The sequence below is a fragment of the Phyllobates terribilis genome, unplaced genomic scaffold (assembly GCF_046119375.1).
Source record: "Phyllobates terribilis strain yellow unplaced genomic scaffold, ASM4611937v1 Scaffold_2__4_contigs__length_985480577, whole genome shotgun sequence".
NCBI lineage: Eukaryota > Metazoa > Chordata > Amphibia > Anura > Dendrobatidae > Phyllobates > Phyllobates terribilis.
Window position 1 is genome coordinate 614,488,756 of NW_027362762.1, and position 20,579 is coordinate 614,509,334.

Here is a 20,579-nt window from a genome sequence, read left to right on the forward strand (position 1 = left end):
GGCATGCCTCTCCGTGCGCTGTGCCAGAAATTCTACTCCAATCTCTGGCTTACAAAGCATCAGCATTTTTGATGACTTTGACGGGTGAACATTTCAGAGTTAAACATACATGGCTGAAATTGTGTAGTCAGTATCTGATACATGCTGCTATGGATCAGGCAGCATGGGTCAGGTTCCCTTTAACCCCTTCAATTTGCGCTTTTTCATTTTTTTTTCTTCCAAGCGCCATACTTTATTTCCTCCACTAAACCGTAATGGCCGTATGAGTGCTTGCTATTTTTTTGTGGGACTAGTTGTACTTTTGAATGAGGCCATTCATTTTATCATGTGATACACTGGTAAATGGGAAAAGAAGTGCGTATTACTTGCAAAAAAAAAGTTCAATTCCACAATTTTTTTTAACTGTTTTTATTTATCATGTTAACTATACGGTAAATCTGACCCGGCAATATAATTCTTCAGGTCAATATGATTAGGCAGATACCAAATATGTATATATTTTTTTATTTTAGTACTGAAAAAAATGTAATACTGTATATATTACATAATATATGTAATGTAAAAATAAATAATTGATTGTGTTGCCACACTACGAGACCTGTAAGGCGTTAACACATCCCAAAGCTCAGCTTTGCTTCCACCACAGAAGCATGAACACAGGTCCCCAATGCAAGACACATATAAAACCATAAAGCCATTTTTGGAAAAAGGTCAGTTTGATCAAATTATTTAGTGTCTATGTCTGAAAAAATAGTGACCATTCTGAACAAAAAAGTTCACACGAGTTCAATCAAAAATACACAATTACAAATGTAATAGCAGGGAAAGGTGAATTGGTCAGGAATAGTTTACCTAACACATTGGTAGAGTTTTGAGTTTGTAGGACTCTGTTTACTTTCACATGATCAGCTCTTGAGTTGCTCAGGTATTGTTTACTTTACAGGCATCACTAATTTAATTAAAATTTTACTAATCCTAACTGCCATTCTCCAGTGAGAACACCAAGACATTATGGCTTAAACTTGGGAAAATCACCAAAATAAATGTGTTTCACATACTGCTGTACATGATTTTTTTTTTCACTAAAAAATATTCATTGCTTTCTATGGATGAAAAAAAAGAAGCGATGAGCTGCAGTTTTCAAAAAAGCGAAGTAGTTTTCCAATTCAGTCAGGAAAAAAAAACTGTATGAGATTTCTGAAATCTCATAGCTTTACTTGGTACTGTTAAACGCAGCTTTTATTTGCCTAAAAAGCGCAGCAAAAAGTCAACGGGTGAACATAGCCTACTGTTTTCAATTTTCGGAATATGGGGCTGTATGAGAGCTTATTTTTTGTGCCCTGTGCTGACTTTTTTACTGATATCATCTCGGGGTAGATATGACGGCCTAAATAAACCACATAATTCTGGCTTGTTTTTTTCCCTTCATTATGCTATGTACTGATTTAGATTATTTTATATTTTGATAGATTGGACTATTATCACCACAGCAATACCAAATATTAGTCTTATTTTCTTTAATTACTTTAATGGGGGGAAAAAGGGGTGATTTGAACTATTTATATATTTTTTATTTTTAAAAACGTTTTTCTTTTTACTGTATTTATTAGTCCCGTTAGGGGACCTGAACCTGTGATCATACGATCGCTTGTACTATACATAGCATTGCACCAGCACTGCTATGTATAATGAAAATCATGCATCACTATAAGCGCCAGCTTTCACAAGAGGGTCATCATCACAAGCACGGAGGTCTTCTGCAGACCCTCGGCTGTCATGGCATGTCATGGGCTACAGGACAAAAGGCAAGCAAGTTGGTGTGAAGGTAACAACTGTTGGCACAACTATTAGAAAATGGAAGAAACACAAGATGACTGTCAATCTTCCTTGGTCTGCGGCTCCGTGCAAAATCTCGCCTCGTGGGGTGTGGATTATTCTTAGTGCTCAGTAATCAGCCCAGAACTACACGGGAGGACCTGGTCAATGACCTGAAGAGAGCTGGGACCACAGTCTCAAGCATTACTGTTAGTAACAGAATATGCTGTCATGGGTTAAAATCCTGTAGGGTGTGCAAGGTCCCAATGTTCACACCAGCACATGTCCCGGCCTCTGTGAAGTTTGCTAATGACCATCTGGATGATCCAGAGGAGGCATGGGAGAAGGTCTTGTGGTCAGATGAGACCAAAATAGAACTTTTTGGTATCAACTCCATTCGCCGTGTTTGTTGGAAGAAGGATGAGTACACCCCCAAGAACACCATCCCACCCGTTCAAGCACTGTTGGGAAACATCATACATTGGGGGTGCTTTTCTGCAAAGGGGACAGGACGACTTCACCGTATTGAAGGGAGGATGGATGGAGTCATGTATTGTGAGATTTTGGCCAACAACCTCTTTCCCTCAGTGAGAGCATTGAAGATGGGTCGTGGCTGGGTCTTCCAGCATGATAGTGACCAAAAACACACAACCAGAGCAACTAAGGAGTGGCTCCATAAGATGCATTTCAAGGTACTGGATTGGCCTAGCCAGTCTCCAGACCTGAACCCAATAAAAAGTCTTTGGAAGGAGCTGAAACTCAATGTTGCCCTGCGACAGCCCCGAAACCTGGAAGATCTGGAGAAGATCTGTATGGAGAAATAGGCCAAAATCCCTGCTGCAGTGTGTGCAAACTTGGTCAAGAACTACAGGAAACATCTGACCTCTGTAATTGCAAACAAAGGTTTCTGTACCAAATATTAAGTTCTGTTTTTCTATTGTATCAAATACTTATTAAATGCAATAAAATGCTAATTAGCTATGTAAAAGTGATTTTTCTGGATTTTTTTAAAGATTGTCTTTCTGTCTCTCACAGTTGAAGTGTACCTACAACAAAAAGTACAAACCTCTCCATTCTTTGTAGGTGGGAAAACTTGCAAAATTGTCTGTGTATCAAATACTTATTTTTCCCACTGTATACATGGTTGTGATTAAATTTTGTGCCTCTGCCTAATTTCTGTTCCCCTACAAGTCTTTCCTACACCACGTTCCATACTATTTTGCAAATTGGATTTAATGCGCACCTGTCAGCAGGATTGTGCTTAGTAAACCACATACACTGTCAGGTGGGCGCCGTTACACTGAGTAAAATGATACCTTTGTTGATATCTGTCCAGTGGTTCTTTTATAAGATTTTTCATTTCTGACATAATGAGGCTTGGGGCGGGCCTTTGGTGAGGGGCTGTAACTGGTGCTCTCATTATGTAGTCCTATCTCTGACTTGTGACAGGTCACTGAAGACCTGCCTTCTATTTTAAATACTGGTTTCATAATTTCTGTGACAAATTGAAGTTTGCATGCCCCAAAATAGCAGACGCCGCATGCGCAATTGCATCTCTTGGCAACCGAGAAACGCTACTGTGCAAGCGGGGGCTATATTGCTGCAGGCAAATTTTTTTCCTCCATCAACATGGCGCCCACATGTGCGCAGTAGCATCTATCGGCAATCGATAGATGCTACTGCGCAGGCGCCATTTTGGGGGCAGAAATGAATTTACCTGCAGCAATATGACCCCTGCCGCTTGCGCAGTAGCATTTCTCGGTTGCCTAGAGATGCTACTGTGCATGCACGTCCCCATATTGCTGCAGGCAAATTATTTTTCCCCCAGCAAAATGGTGCTTGCGCAGTAGCGTCTTTCGGCAAATGAAAGATGCTACTGCGCAGGCGGCGGACATTTTTGGACGTGCAGATTTCAATTTGACACAGAAATTACAAAGTCAGTATTTAACTCCTTATATTAGTATGCCCCAGGCCATCACCCCCGGTTCAGCATGGGCTCTGGCGCTGAGCCCGCACTAAACCGGGCACATGTCAGCTGGTTTATACAGCTGACATGTGCCTGCAACAGCTGCTTGTGGAATCGCGATCCACCCAAGGCTGTTAACCAGTTAAATGTCGCTGTCAATCTCTGACAGTGGCGTGTAACATCGCCGCGCCAGAAGTTCGGCATTAGCCCCGCTCATCGGTGACCCCGTCACATGATTGCGGGTCACTGATGGGTGGGCATGACAACGCGGGGTCTGCAGCAGACACCTGTGCTTGTTATGTCTCAATTGCTATGAGCGCCACACAGTGGTCGGCGCTCATAGCAAGTGAGCATTTCTGCCGCATACAAGTGATCTGCTCATAAAATGGAATAACAGGCGATCAAAACATCGGATCTACCCCAAAACTGTATTAATAAAAACGTCAGCTCGACTTGCAAAAAATAAACCCTCACCCGGTCCCAGATCCTGAAAAATGGAGACAGGTCTCGGAAAACGGAGCCATTTTTTTTTTTTTTAACCACTTAAATAAAAAAAAAAACCTATACGTGTTTGGTGTCTACAAACTCGTAATAGGCTGGAGAATAATAATGGCAGGTCAGTTTTACCATTCAGTGAATGTGGTAAAGAAAAGAAAAACAAACTGTGGAATTGCATTTTTTTTTTTTGCAATTTCACCGCACTTAATTTTTTTTCCCGTACATGATATGATAAAACCAGTGATGACATTTAAAAGTACAACTTGTCCCGCAAAAAATAAGCCCTTACATATCCATATTGACAGGAGAATAAAAAGGCTATGGCTCTGGGAAGAAGGGGAGCAAAAAACGAAAATGCAAAAAAAAACAGAAAATCCTAAGGTTGTTAAGGGTTTAAAATAGTAGGCAGGTCACTGAAAGCACAGTGACCTGTCAGAGGCCAGAGATAGGCATACATAATGAGAGCACCAGTTATAGCCCCTCCCTAAAGTCCCGCCCCAGAGCACGAGCATATCATTATGCCAGAACTAAAAATAAAGATTATGAAAGAACCACTGGATGGATTTCATTAACAAAGGTATCATTTTACTCAGTATAACGGCGCCCACCTGACAGTGTATGTGGTTTACTAAGCACAATCCTGCTGACAGGTGCGCTTTAAGTGTGATAAAAATGTAATTTTTTTGTTTTCCAAATAAACTGATGGATGGTATTGTGTCTCAGGGCTCTTTGGATCACTGAAATCTATCTCAAACACCTGAGGTCATTAGTTTTCCAGGTGAGCCCAATTAAAGGAAATATATTTAAGAATGACGTTCCACATTGTCAAAGGGAACCTGTCAGGTCCCAACGCTCTCCAACCCACCAGCATTTTTGTATGTAAATTTACTGCCCAATCAGCTCTTTATCCTGTTAGTCAACTAAACACATGCTGAAAAAAAAGTATTTATAAACAGTTTTTCCTCACAAAAATTAGTCCTTTGACTAGTCGATGGGGCGTTTGTTTCCCCAGACTAGTCGTTCTTCTGTGCAGGTTATTAGCCCCTATAGGTGTGATTTCCAAGAGCAGGTATCATCACCAGCTCTCTGCAAGCCTCACACATGAAAGCAGGTTTCTTCAGCCCGTCATTGCGCCCCTGAAGCCGGGTGCACTGCACATGACCGGAAGTGCAGAATATGGCTCATGTACATCTGCACTTTAATTACATGCAAACAGGGATGATTAGTCTGAGGAAACGAACACCCCATCGACTAGTCAAAAGACTAACTTTCATAAGAAAAACGGCGCGCTTAAATACTTTTTTCAAAGTGTGTTTATAAGCTCCATTTTTCTTAGAAATTCAAGCAGAAACTATCCAAAAACTTACAAGTTCAATAGATGCAAGTATTGTGAATGTGATATCAAAGAAGGGGTCCTATGTTAACATGTAACTTAAAGATGTTTTTGATTGAAAAGGCTGTTGCGTTCAGTAAATTTGACCGCTTAATGCTGCTAATTCAACAAATAACCATTTTCAGTTCTTTACAACCTATACAGTTCTGTTGTGCATAATAATTTGAGACAGCGCATTTTGATTTTTTTCTAGTTTGAAGAAAATACTTTTATCATTAGGAGATTTGTCCAATAACATGTGATTTATACTCTTAACGGTTGATGATTTGAACATTGTACTGACTCATTTGCATCGGCTGTTTAGGAAAATCAGAGAAAAATTGCATTTGCATAATAATTTGGATCGCGGTTTATATGTTAAAATATAATTCCCTTGTTTTGTTAAATTTATAGTAACACATTCTTTTTTTTCTTTTTTTCCCAGTATCTGGCGTGGACCCAATGTGAATTGTGTTGACAGCTCAGGATATACTCCTTTACATCATGCTGCCCTTAATGGCCACAAGTGAGTACATAATGTCTCCATGTTCTAAAACAAGGGTGGGAAATCTCTGGCCCATGGGCCATTTATGGGCAGATTCCCGGGGGTTGCAATTTAAGGCCTGCTGGCCCCATTTTTCCAGCCACTAACCCTTTAATTCTGCCCTAGACTACACGCATACACGGTGTTCACTACTGAATATGTCCTGACGCTGGACATTGCCAGCACCAGGTTGATTTTTGTCGGCTCAGGTAGCGTGCGCGGTTCACCCGTCCCTCTTTTTCCTATAATGAATGCAACAGTTGCACTGTCCCTTGTGTGATGTATTCTGCAGTCACAGCTTCTGCTGTGATATTTTCTGCAGTCTCAATGTCTCATAGTTGATGTATACAGCAGTGTCTCAGTGTATCCTATGTAATGTATACAGCATTATCCATGTATTCTGTTATGTACATACATCAATTACAATGGCTCCTCTGTGATATATACAGAAGTGTCTGTGTATGCTATGATTTATACAGAGTCTCAATGTATCCTATGTGATGTATAATCAGTAGTCTGTGTCCTATGTGATGTGTATATACTACAAACTCAGTGTCTCCTATGTGATGTGTGTGTATATATATATATATATATATCGGTCTGTGTATCTATCCTATGTGATATATGCACCGTCTCAGTGTGTGCTATGTGGTGTATAAACAGCAGTCACCATGTCTTCTATGTGTTGTACAGTTATGGCCGAAAGTGTTGGCACCCTTGAAATTGTTCCAGAAAATGAAGTATTTCTAACAGAAAATTATTGCAATTACACGTTTTGATATAAATATGTTTATTTCCTTTGTGTGTATTGGAACAACAATAAAATAGTGAAAAAAGGCAAATTGGACATAGTTTCACACACAACCCCAAAAATGGGCCAGACAAAATTGTTGCCACCATTCCAAAATTGTTGGTAAACAACTGTTTCAAGCATGTGATGCTCATTGAAGCTCACCTGTGGCAAGTAACAGGTGTGGGCAATATGAAAATCACACCTGAAACCAGATAAAAAGGGGAGAAGTAGACTCAGATTTGCATAATGTGCGTCTTTGTGTGCCACACTGAGCATGGAGAACAAGAAGAGGAGAAGAAATCTGGCTGAGGACTTGAAAACCAAAATTGTTGAACAATATCAACAATCTCAAGGTTACAAGTCCATCTCTAGAGATCTTGATGTTCCTTTGCCCATAGTACACAACATAATCAAGAAGTTTACAGCACATTGCACTGTATTTAATCTCCCTGGACAGCAAAGAAAAATTAATGAAATGTTATATCGCAGGATAGTCCGGATGTTGAATAAGCAGCCCCAATTAAGTTCCATAGAAATTCAAGCTGTCCTACAGACTCAGGGAGCATCAGTGTAAGCATGAACTATCCGTCGACATTTGAATGAAAGTAAACACTATGGCAGGAGACCCAGGAGGACCCCACTGCTGACAGACATAAAAAATCTAGACTGCATTTTGCCAAAATGTACTTGAGTGTGCCAAAATCCTTCTGCAAAAGCGTTTTGTGGACAGACGAGTCCAAGATAGAGCTTTTCGGTAAAGCACATCATTCTACTGTTTACCGAAAATGGAGCGAGGCCTACAAAGCAGTTGTTCCTGCTGGTGCTGCTGTGACTTTTGCTGCAACTGGATCTGTTGCAGCAACAGTTTGGTTGTCTCCTGGTACTGCATGCACTGCTGCATGCTTTGCTGGCTCTGCAAGTGCTGCTGGTGCATCTGTTGTTGGCTCTGCACCAGGTGCGTAATGAGCTCCTCCATGCTGCCCGACTACTCTGGATGGCTGGCGGCTCTCACCCAGGACATCCACCGGTCTCTGTGGCAGGTACACATGTTCCTGGAATCTTGCCAGCACTCTCACATCAACTGTGGTAGGACTCATTGCTCAGCCACTTCCGTAAGTAGACTCAGGAACCCAGGTTTTCTTTGCAGGCTTTATTAACCCCTTCGCAACCTTGGGTTTTGTCGTTTTTGCTTTTTCGTTTTTTGCTCCCCTTGTTTCCAGAGCCATAGCGTTTTTATTTTTTGGTCAATATGGCCATGTGAGGGCTTATTTTTTGCGGGACGAGTTGTACTTTTCAACGCCATTACTAGTTTTACCATATCGTGTACGGGAAAACGGGAAAAAAATTCCAAGTGCGGTAAAATTGCAAAAAAAGTGCAATACCACAGTTGTTTTTTATTTACTTTTTTTACCACGTTCACTGCATACTAAAACTGACCTGCCATCATTATTTTCCAGGTCATTACGAGTTCATAGACACCAAACATGTATAGGTTCTTTTTTATTTAAGTGGTGAATTTTTTTTTCAAAATTTGTTAAAAAAAAAAAAAAAAAAAAAAAAAAAAAGCGCCATTTTCTAAGACCCGTAGCGTCTCCATTTTTCGGGATCTGTGGCTGGGTGAGGGCTTATTTTTTGCGAGCCGGCTGACGTTTTTATTGATAACATTTTGGGGTAGATCCGATGTTTTGATCACCCGTTATTGCATTTTATTGCAATTTTGCGGCGACCAAAAAACGTAATTCTGGCGTTTAGAATTTTTTTTTCTCGTTACGCCGTTTACCGTTCAGATTAATTCTTTTTTTATATTGATAGATCGGGCGATTCTGAACGCGGCGATACCAAATATGTCTATGTAGGTTTTTTTTTAAGTATTTTATTTTGAATGGTGCGAAAGGGGGGTGATTTTAAACTTTTATATTTTTTTAAATTTTTTTTATATTTTTAAAAACGTTTTTTTTTTTCACTTTTTGCTTGCTTCAATAGTCTCCATAGGTGACTAGAAGCAGCAACTATCCAATCGCCTCTGCTACATACAGGGGATCAGCAGATCCCCTGCATATAGCAGAATTGGTCCTGTGCTATGAGCGCCGACCACTAGGTGGCGCTCATAGCGACCAGCTCATGACAACCACAGGCGTCTGCTGCAGACCCTGGGTTGTCATGCCCACCCATCGGTGACCCGCGATCACGTGACGGGATCGCCGATGGGCGGGGCTTATGACGCGCTACCCGGAAGTGCGCGTTAAATGCCGCTGTCGGAGATTGACAGCGGCATTTAACATGTTAACAGCCGCGGGTGGATCGCGATTCCACCCGTGGCTGTTGCGGGCACATGTCAGCTGTAAGAATCAGCTGACATGTGCTCGGTTCAGTGCGGGCTCAGTGCAGCAGCCCTCACTGAACGGGGGGATACAAATTGTGCGTACTAAGACGTCATGGGTTGCAAAGGGGTTAAACAGCATAAAGCTCTGCACTTCAGCAAAATAAACACAGCCTTACTTGGCAAACCAACAAAACAAAAGATAAACTGTAGCAGAGTCCATATAAGTGTGTGCTGTTCACCCACACAGGTTATGTCCAGCATTCAGCTCCCTCCTGAGCTATGGCTGTCCAGTCTGGAGACCTTGCCTCTCCAAACACAACACAGAAAAAAAAACAGGACTGAACATTTTAAATGTTGCTCAGCCACACCCTGAGGTGGCGGTATGGGGAATGACGTCCCTCCCATCTCAATGTCATTCCCCTAAAACCATGCCCTTTAAGGAAATTAACCCTCCAGCATATAACATGCTGGCAGAAAGTTTTGTGGTTTCAGTTCACACAGGCTAGCAACCTGTGACACATACCTCCCCTCATAAATCATACCAGTGACTCTGTCACATATTCCCCCTCTCTGCCCAAAGCTGGGGGTTTGGGCACCTTCCAGTACCAGACAGGGAATTCTACAAAGGGCATCAGCGTTCCCGTGTAACTTCCTGGGCCTATGCTCTACGTGAAATAGATAGAGATAGAGGAGATATATATATATATATATATATATATCCTCTATCATATTTATATTTATTTATCCTGACAATCCCTTTAATCAGCGAGCATTTTGAGATTTTGCATGAGTCCAAATGTTTCAGCCTGTGCAAGTTGTTAGTAAGTTTGATTGTATCTCTTGATTGTAAAGCAGGCAAGAAGTGTCCGGGATATCTAGATGTACTGCAAAAATATTGCCATTTACTACCTTGTCATGTGATGCACTATTCTCTGTTCTTAGATGGCATAAGGGTAACCTGTCACCATGAAAATGCAGACCAATCTGCAGGCAGTATGTTATAGAGCAGAGCAGATTGATAAATAGTTTTGTTAGAAAAGATTCAGTCTTAATGTGTTTCTTCATCATTTAACCCTCTTCTCTTTCTGGGATTTTCAATCCAGTGATCAGTGATTGACAAGTATATCTATGAAAACTTATGCAAAGACACCTGTTAATCAGTGATAGGACCGCCCATTGAATTGTAAATCTAAGAAAGGGCAGAGATTTTAATGATTAAAACGCAAGATATACTGGATCTTTTCTTACAAAACTATATGTCAATCTGTTTTCTGTTTAGCTGCCCTGCTCTATAACATTGTGCACATTGGTCTGCATTCTCATAGTGACATTTCCCCTTTATTGCTAGATCAAATTGCCATTATATTCATTTTGCTGCATGTAGACTGATTATTTGTCTCTGTATTCCTTCAGGGAAGTGGTAGAAGTTCTATTAAGAAATGAAGCTGTCACCAACATTGCAGATTGTAAAGGATGTTTTCCATTGCATCTAGCTGCGTGGAAAGGAGATGCCCACATTGTACGTCTACTAATTCATCATGGACCTTCACTTGCTAAAGTTAATGAACAGGTATATAAAAATAATTAATTTACCTTTTATGGTCAAACAATGTTTTATTGATAGTAAAGCAGAGCACAAGTAACAGTCTGTATTCGAAATCATAAATGAAAGGTGACCCCATTTTGGAAACTAGACCCCTCAGGGAACTTATCTAGGTGTGGTGAGCACCTTGAGCCCCCAGGTGCTCCACAGAAGTTTATAAAGTAGAGCCGTGAAAATAAAAAAAAATCACTCTTTCCACAAAAATGATCTTTTAGCCCCAATTTTTTTATTTTTACAAGGGTAACAGGAGAAATTGTACCACAAAAGTTGTTGTGCAATTTCTCCTGAGCACGTAGATCTCCCATATGTGGTTGAAAACTACTTTTGAGACACAGTTAAAAAGCTCAGAAGGGAAGAAGCGCCATATTGGAGTTCATATTTTGCTGGACTTGTTTGACAGTGCCAGGTCACATTGGCAGAGCCCATGAAGTGCCAGAACAGCAGACCCCTCCCCATAAGTGACCCCATTTTACAAACTATACTTCTGAAATGAATTAATCTAGGGGTGCAGTGAGCATATTGACACCACATATGCCTCAGAATTTTACACCATTGGGCGGTGAAGAAAGAATAGTTACATTTTTACCAGTTTTTTTTTTTAGTTTTTTTTTTAAAGTTTTGTTTCAGCCTCAGATTTTACATTTTCACACTGGGAAATGGGTAAAAATGGCACCAAAATTTGTCACACAATTTTTGCTGAATGTAGAAATCCCTCATACAGTACTGCTTAGCCACACGGCGAGACTCAGGAGGGACGGAGCACTGTTTGCCTCCTGAAGCGCAGATTTTTCTACAATAGTATGCAGACCCCATATACACAGCTCCTACGTAATTCAGATAAACCCCGAAGGATCCATTCACTATGAGACAGCAGAGTTAGGCCACTTTGACACGTCAGTGTGTCCCGCACGTGTGGTGACAGTTTCCACACATACCGGAGACACATACACACCCATTCAAATAATTGGGTCTGTGCACATGTCAGTGTGTTTCCATGGACCGCGTGCCACGTTGACGTCTACTTTTTTCGTGCTGCATGGGCCGCAAAATGTCCCATACTGATGACACACTGATGACATTCATGTGTCATCAGTGTGACACGTACTGGCGCCTGGGAATCTGTGTACGGTTAGCACTTTTCCCAAGCACCGGGTGCTGAATGCTGCCCTCATCATTGTCCCCTGCTTGCATTACTATCAGCGCGATCAAGGGACCATAATGAGAGTAGTATTCTACTCCTGCTGTGTCCTGGTGTAAAAATAAGACTAAAATAAAAAAAATCCTTTATACTCACCTGTCCCCCGCTGTAATCCACTTGACCGTTCACGCAGAGGGGCTGGAGAGAATGACTCGCTCCACTGAGCGAGGCCCAGTGCTGCGCTGAGCTCAATGAGGGACAGGACACCTCTCACTGAGCTCGGCTCCGGGGCCCGCTCGCTGCAGCGAGTCATTGTCCCCAGCTTCTCGGCATGAGCAGTCAGATGGGTTACAGTGGGGAGACATCTTCGGGTGAGTATAAGGATTGTTTTTATTTTATTATTTTTACATCAGGATACAGCAGGAGCAGAATATTACACTCAATGTTGTTCCTTGCTCGCTTTGATTGCAGTATCGGCAGGGGACAATGATGAGGGCAGTGGAAAAATTATGTCTCTCAAAATATGGTGATGCAAAAACTAGTCTTTGCAAAAAAAATTTTTTTTAGTGTGTGACAGCTGTCAATCATAAAAACCCAATATGAATCTGGTATCGCTGTAATCGCACCGTCCCGAAGAATAAAGTCGTTTAATCACTTATACCACACAAGGACCGGCGTTAAAAATAAACTCTAGGGTTGGGTTAGAGTTGGGGTTGTGCTAGGGTTGGGATTTATTCAAAAGTAGAGGAAAAAATGATGATATGGCGACTAGTGTTGAGCACAAGTGTTTTACTATTTGAGTTTGCATCGGGTGCTCGGGTATGCACCGAGTATCCCGGGTGCTCGAGCGACATGCTCGAGTCTCCGTCCCATATGTTTTGCAGCTGTTATACAGCCAAAAAAAACTTGCGGGGATTGCCTGCCATGCATGAGCGATCCCCACATGTTTTTTTTTTGAGTGTCTAACAACCGTGAAACATGCAGGCGGGGACTCGAGCATGTCACTCGAGCACCTGTGATACATGGTGCATACCCGAGTACCCGATGCAAACTCAATTAGCGAGCACTTGCGCTCAAGACTAATGACAACTTATTGAATATGATGACCTAATGTTATCAAATTCTGTGTCTTACCTCTGGCTCAAAATGTTCACTATACCCCTTGATAAAATCCCTGAGGGGTGTCGTTTCCAAAATGGTGTCACTTGTGGGGGGTATCCACTGTTTAGGCACATCAGGGGCTCTCCAAACGCAAAATGGCGCCCCTTAATTATTCAAGCAAATTTTATATTCAGAAAGTCAAATAGCCCTTCTTCCCTTCCGTTCCCTGCCATGTGCCAAAACAGTGGTTTTCCCCCACATATTAGGTATCGGCTTACTCAGGAGAAATTGCACAACAACTTGCATGGTGCAATTTCTCCGGTTATCCTTATGAAAATGCAAAATTGGAGGCTGAAAAACATTTTTTTTGGAAAAATGTGAAGCACCTGGGGGTTCAAGGTTCTCAACACACACCTAGATAAGTTCCCTAAGGGGTGTAGTTTCCAAAATGGTGTCACTTGTGGGGGGTTTCCACTGTTTAGGCACATCAGGGGCTCCCCAAACGCAACATGGCGTCCGCTAATTATTCAAGCAAATTTTACATTCAAAAAGTCAAATAGTGCTCCTTCCCTTCCGAACCCTGCCGTGCGCCCAAACAGTGGTTTTCCCCCACATATGGGGTATCGGTGTCCTCAGGATGAATTGCACAACAAATTTTGTGGTCCATTTTTTTCCTGATACCCCTGCGAAAATAAAAAAATTGGTGTCTAAAGTAACATTTTTGTGAAAATAGTTAAATGTTTATTTTTACCTTCCACATTCCAAAAATTCCTGTGAAAGCACCTGAAGGGTTAATAAAGTTCTTGAATGCGGTTTTGAGCACCTTAAGGGGTGCAGTTTTTAGAATGGTGTCACTTTTGGGTATTTTCTGTTATAAAGACCCCACAAAAATTACTTCAATGATGATGTGGTCCCTAAAAAAAAAAAAAAAAAAAAAAAAAAGAAAAAGGTTTTGTAAATTTTGTTGGAAAAATGAGAAATCGCTGGTAAACTTTTAACCCTTAACTTCCTAACGAAAAAAAAATTGTTTCCAAAATTGTGCTGATGTAAAGTAGGCATGTGGGAAATGTTATTTATTAACTATTTTGTGTGACATATCTCTCTGATTTAAGTACATGAAAATTCAAATTTTGAAAATGGCAAATTTTTTAAAATTTCAGCCAAATTTCCGATTTTTTTCACACTCTAGTCATATTGAAGAAATTTTACCACTATCATAAGTACAATATGTCACGAAAAAAAACAATCTCAGAATCAGTGGGATCCGTTGAGGCGTTGCAGAGTTATTAACTCATAAAGTGACAGTGGTCAGAATTGTAAAAATTGGCTCGGTCATTAACGTGCAAACCACTCTCGGGGGTTAAGGGGTTAAAATAGCTTCTGCATATAAATTGAAGAAAATTGGTGACTGGATGCAGTCTTGTCTGACGCCTCGCTCTACTTTGAACCATGCCATGTTGCAGTGTTCCGGTAGGACTGTTGCTTCTTGGTCGATCTAAAGGTTCCTAATGAGGCTGATCAGATGGTTCGGCACACCCATATCCTTTATGGCAGTGTTCCCCAACTCCAGTCCTCAAGGCCCACCAACAGGTCATGTTTTCAGGATTTCCTTAGTATTGCACAGGTGATGGAATTATTGCCTGTGCAGGTGATGGAATTATCACCTGTGTAATACTAAGGAAATCCTGAAAACATGACCTGTTGGTGGGCCTTGAGGACTGGAGTTGGGGAACCCTGCTTTATGGTATTCCAAAGTTTCTGGTGATTAACACTGTTGAAGGCTACAAGATGCAGGACAGGGAATGCTAATGGAGGGCTTGATTGCATTATGGTCCATGGAGGCCTGCCCAGTCTTGAACTGGTTGAACACTATCCGCTTTAACCCCTTGGCGTCACAGCCAGTTTTGGCCTTTTATAACAGACCTTTTTATTCTTACTTTTCTATTGTCACATTCCATAATTTTTTTACATTTTTTTTGCGACCGTCATATTAGAGCACGTTTTTTTTTCCGGGATGACTTGAATTTGTCAGTGGCATCATTTTGGCGTACATCTATTAACAAACTTATATTAACCCCTTCCCAACATGCGCCGTACATGTACTGCTCTGCGGGAGCTGCGTTCCCGCAAAAAGCAGTACATTACACGACATAATTATGACATGGTGGGTATATCTGAGACATGGCAGTTAATTTACAGGGCTATAGTCTGTTCAGAAATGACCGTACAAACAGGCGAGAGGGGGGTGTTTATATGTAAAATCATCCTTAAAATCCATCTTGCAGAAGAATATATGTGAATCTTATGAAAATGTAGAGTCCCTGTGGGTGGAGATAAGGGGAGGGGGAAAAAATAATTACTGATAGAGGTTTGTTATAAGCCTCCAAAAAGAATGCAAGCAGCGGAGAATATCCTCATAAAGCAAATAGATGAAGCAGCGACTCAAGGAGAAGTCATTGTTATGGGGGACTTCAACTACCCTGAAATACATTGGGGAACAGAAACCCGTAGTTCAAGCAAAGGTAATAGGTTTTTGACAACTATGAGAGACAATGACCTTTCACAACTGGTTCAGGACCCAACAAGAAGGGGGGGCACTGCTAGACCTAATATTAGCCAACAGGCCAGACCGCATATCAAATATACGAGATGGCGGTCACTTGGGTAATATTGATCACAAAATAATAAGTTTTCATGTATCCTTTAATAAGATGTGTAGTAGAGGGGTTACAAGGACACTAAACTTCAGGAAGGCAAATTTCCAACGGTTGAGAGATGATCTTAGTGTAATAAACTGGGACGATATCCTGAGACATAAAACTACACAAAGCAAATGGGAGACATTTATTAGCATCCTAAATAGGACCTGTGCACAATATATACCCTAAACAACAGAAGACAGAAATGGAGCTTTTAGCAAAATGCAATTTAGAAAAAAGATTTTATTATTGGTATAAATACATTAAAGTACATGTAAAATCCATAAGGACAAATATAAATACTGATGTGTGCAAGAGAGAACAGAAGATATATACCCTATGGGAATAAACATGCTAGAACTAGGAGGAAACCACTATGGCTAAATAGAGCTGTAAGGGGCGCAATAAGTGACAAAAAAAGCATTTAGAGAACTAAAGCAAGTAGGTAGTGATGAGGCATTAAGTAAATACAGAAAATTAAATAAATTCTGTAAAAAAAACAAATCAAGGCAGCAAAGATTGAGACAGAGAGACTCATTGCCAGAGAAAGTAAAAATAACCCCAAAATATTCTTTAACTACATAAATAGTAAAAAAACTAAAAAATGATAGTGTTGGCCCCCTTAAAAATAGTCTGGGTGAAATGGTGGATGAGGAAAAAGCCAATATGCTAAATGATTTTTTTTTCAACCGTATGTACACAAGAAAATCGCATGACAAAAAACATGATTAGTGATGATAACAAAAATTCTCCATTAAATGTCACTTGCTTAACCCAACAGGAAGTACGGCGGCGTCTAAAAATCACTAAAGTTGACAAATCCCCGGGCCCAGATGGGATACACCCGCGAGTACTGCAGGAATTAAGTAACATCATAGATAGACCATTATTTTTAATCTTTAAAGATTCCATAATAACAGGGTCTGTACCACACGACTGGCGTATAGAAAATGTGGTGCCAATATTCAAAAAGGGGACAAAAACCGAACTTGGAAATTATAGGCCAGTAAGCTTAACCTCTACTGGTGGGTAACATCCTGGAGGGTTTCCTAAGAGATGCTATACTAGAGTATCTGAAGAAGAATAACCTCATGACCCAATATCAACATGGGTTTACGAGGGACCATTCCTGTCAAACTAATCTGATCAGCTTTTATGAGGAGGCAAGTTCTGGACTGGACCAAGGAAATGCAGTGGATGTTGTGTATATGGACTTTTCAAAAGCTTTTGATACGGTTCCACACAAAAGGTTGATACATAAAATGAGAACAATGGGGATAGGGGAAAATATATGTATGTGGGTTAAGAATTGGCTCAGTGATAGGAAACAAAGGGTGGTTATTAATGGAAAACATTCAGACTGGGTCTCAGTTAACAGTGTGGTACCACAGGGGTCAGTATTGGGCCCCCTTCTTTTTAACATATTTATTAATGACCTTGTAGGGGGCATACAGAGTAATATTTCAATATTTGCAGATGACACTTAACTCTGCAGGGTAATCAATACAGAGGAGGACAATTTTATATTACAGGAGGATCTATGTAAACTAGAAGCTTGGGCTGATAAATGGCAAATGAACTTTAATGGGGATAAATGTAAGGTAATGCACTTGGGCAGAGTAAATAAAATGTATAATTATATGCTTAATTGTAAAACACTGGGCAAAACTGTCACTGAAAAAGACCTGGGTGTATTGGTGGATGACAAGCTCATGTTTGGTGGCCAGTGTCAGGCAGCTGCTGCAAAGGCAAATAAAATAATGGGATGCATTAAAAGACATAGATGCTCATGAGGAGAACATAATTTTACCTCTATACAAGTCACTAGTGCGACCACACTTAGAATACTGTGTACAGTTCTGGTCTCCGGTGTATAAGAAAGACATAGATGAACTAGAGCGGGTGCAGAGAAGAGCGACCAAGGTTATTAGAGGACTGGGGTGTCTGCAATACCAAGACAGGTTATTACACTTGGGGTTATTTAGTTTGGAAAAACGAAGGCTTAGGGGTGATCTTAAAACTATGTACAAGTATATGAGGGGACAGTACAAAGACCTTTCTACTGATCTTTTTACTCTGAGGCCTGAGACTGGGACAAGGGGGCATCTTCTACGTCTGGAGGAAAGAAGGTTTAATCATAATCACTGACGCAGATTCTTTACTGTAAGAGCAGTGAGACTATGGAACTCTCTGCCGCATGATGTTGTAATGAGTGATTCACTACTAAAATTTAAGAAAGCATGGATGCCTTTCTTGAAAAGTATAATATTACAGGTTATATATACTAGATTCCTTGATAGGGCGTTGATCCAGGGAACTAGTCTGATTGCCGTATGTGGAGTCAGAAAGGAATTTTTTTCCCCAATGTGGAGCTTGGTGTTACCACATGGGTTTTTTTTTTCCTTCCTCTGGATCAACATGTTCGGCTATGGGTTGTACTAGATAGACTTAGTTTTTAAGGTTGAAGGAAGACTGTTACTATGTACAGCGTGGTGATCGGGTGGGCTTACGCTGATCGCGGATGTTTAACCCCTCTGATGCCGCTGTCAGTAGTGACCGCGACATTGGAGTGGGCTCCCTCTGTGATCCCATCAACACAATGCGATGTGATCGCATTGTGTTGGTGGTCTCCATGATGACCCCCGTCTCAAGATGGCCGGTTGGGTCCTTCAGGGTCCTGCAGGAAGGTGGCCTGTCAGCGCCTGTTCAGAGAGCAGGAGCTGAGACGCCTCCTTCCTGACTGTCAGACGCTGCTCTTATGCTCTGCAGTGCAGATGCATTGCAGAGCATCAGATCAACGATCTGACAGTTTGATAATGATGTCTCATCCTGGGACAATATAAAAAAGTAAAAAAAAAAATAAAAAATAAAAAAAACATTTAATAAAAATTATAAAAATATTTAAAAAAAAAAAATCACAAAGTAAAGAAAAAATATTAATCCAGTAAATATATTTATCTATAAAAAGAAAAAGGAAAAAAAGTACACATATTTGGTATCACCATGTCTAACGACCTGACCTGTAAAATTGTTCCACTAATTAACCCCTTCAGTGAGCACCGTAAAAAAAAAAAAGTTAAAAACAGGCAAAAAACGATGCTTTATCATCATGCCGCCAAACAAAACGTGGAATAAAACGCGATAAAAAAAGACGCCTGTAAATAAATGTCATCTTGTCCTGCAAGAAACAAACTGCCATACAGCTCCGTCAGTAGAAAAATAAGAGTTACAGCTGTCAGAATAAAGCAATGCCAAAATAATATTTTTTCCCCAAAAAAATTGTTTTTAGTGTGTAAATGTGCCAAAACATAAAAAAAGATATAAATGTGGAACCGCTGTAAACATACGGACCCAAAGAATAAAGCTACCTTATCAATTTTACCACACGCGGAACAGCATAAAAAATCCCCAAAAAACAATTCCTGAATTGCTGGATCTTGTTCATTCTGCTTCCCAAAAAACGAAATAGAAAGCGATCAAAAAATATCACGTACCCGAAAATTATACCAATAACAACGTCAACTCATCCCGCAAGAAACAAGCCATCACATGACTGTCGTCAGCAATATGGAAAAATTATAGCTCTCAAAATCGGGCGATGCAAAAACTTGTCTTTACCATAAAAAGCATCATTTAGTGTGTGACAGCAGCAAAACATGAAAACCCAATATAAATCTGGTATCACTGTTATCACACCGACCCGAAGAATAAAGTCATCTAATCACTTATACTGCACGAGGAACGGCGTAAAAAATAAAACCAGCTGTTGAATGGTTCTTTGTGCCTGCCAAATATCGCAGTAAGACTCTGCTCACATTTATCCTGCACTCTGCGCTGAGCGATTACACCGGGGTTTCCATGTACATTTCTGAAATATGTAATTCAGACAGAACCCCCGACGGAAGATTCCCTGTAATGAGTCAGATGGAGGCACTGTGGACCCCATCTGGCCTGTGATCCCATGGTGTCTGTCTTTTTATTGGGCGTGCATAAAAGTGCCGTCGGCCACAGTTCTGTGCACTTCTGAAAAGAAGGACGACACTGAACAGAGGCCAGACGGAGTGCAGAGTAACTCTGCTGCCTCATTATAGTGAATGGATCCCTTGGGGATTTCATCTAAATCACATCACTCGGAGAATTAGATGGAAACCTCGATATAAGTGGTCAGCGTAGAGCGCAGGAAAAAACGTAATCCAAAATGTTATGTAAAATGTTCCCAATAAAAACTTCAACTCTATTCACAAAATGCAAGTCCCCGCTCAGGTCTGTCATCTGTTAACAATAATATAGGGGCATCCACATTAATGGTAGCACAAAGGCTCTGGAAAAACTAAATGGCTCCTCGCCCTCCAAAAGAAATCCAGCGAATTCTGTGCTCCCAAATCCAAATGTCCCCCTCCATTCTGAGCTCCAGTGTGTGTCTAAACCACAGTTAACGTCCACATGATTGGCATTCCTGTAGCAATGAGAGCCTGCCTAATTTATGGGTGCATGTCACCAGAAGAACGAGCTGGGCATAACGTACTGGTCACTACAACAGCAGTTTGCAATTTTCACTCAGCAGCATCCACTGCTGCTTGTTTCTGGAAAACACCAATGGAGTCAAAATCGTCACTACACCCGTAGTTAAATTCACAAAGGGATATAATTTCCAAAATGGGGTCACTTGAGGGGGGATTCTTCTCTTGCGGGAAATTTTTTTATTTTATTTTCACGGCTCAATGTTA

The 20,579-nt window shown here is 40.8% G+C and overlaps 1 protein-coding gene across 5 annotated transcripts in view; it reads left to right on the forward strand.

Moving 5' to 3' along the window:
• ANKS1A (ankyrin repeat and sterile alpha motif domain containing 1A) overlaps nt 1–20,579 on the forward strand; it is a 260,678-nt gene that overhangs the window by 20,996 nt on the left and 219,103 nt on the right. For all 5 annotated transcript variants that reach the window (XM_073666518.1, XM_073666520.1, XM_073666519.1 and 2 more), the window contains exons 2-3: nt 6,097–6,177; nt 10,725–10,881. In XM_073666518.1, coding sequence (XP_073522619.1) covers nt 6,097–6,177; nt 10,725–10,881 — 238 coding nt within the window. The remainder of the gene's footprint in view (nt 1–6,096; nt 6,178–10,724; nt 10,882–20,579) is intronic.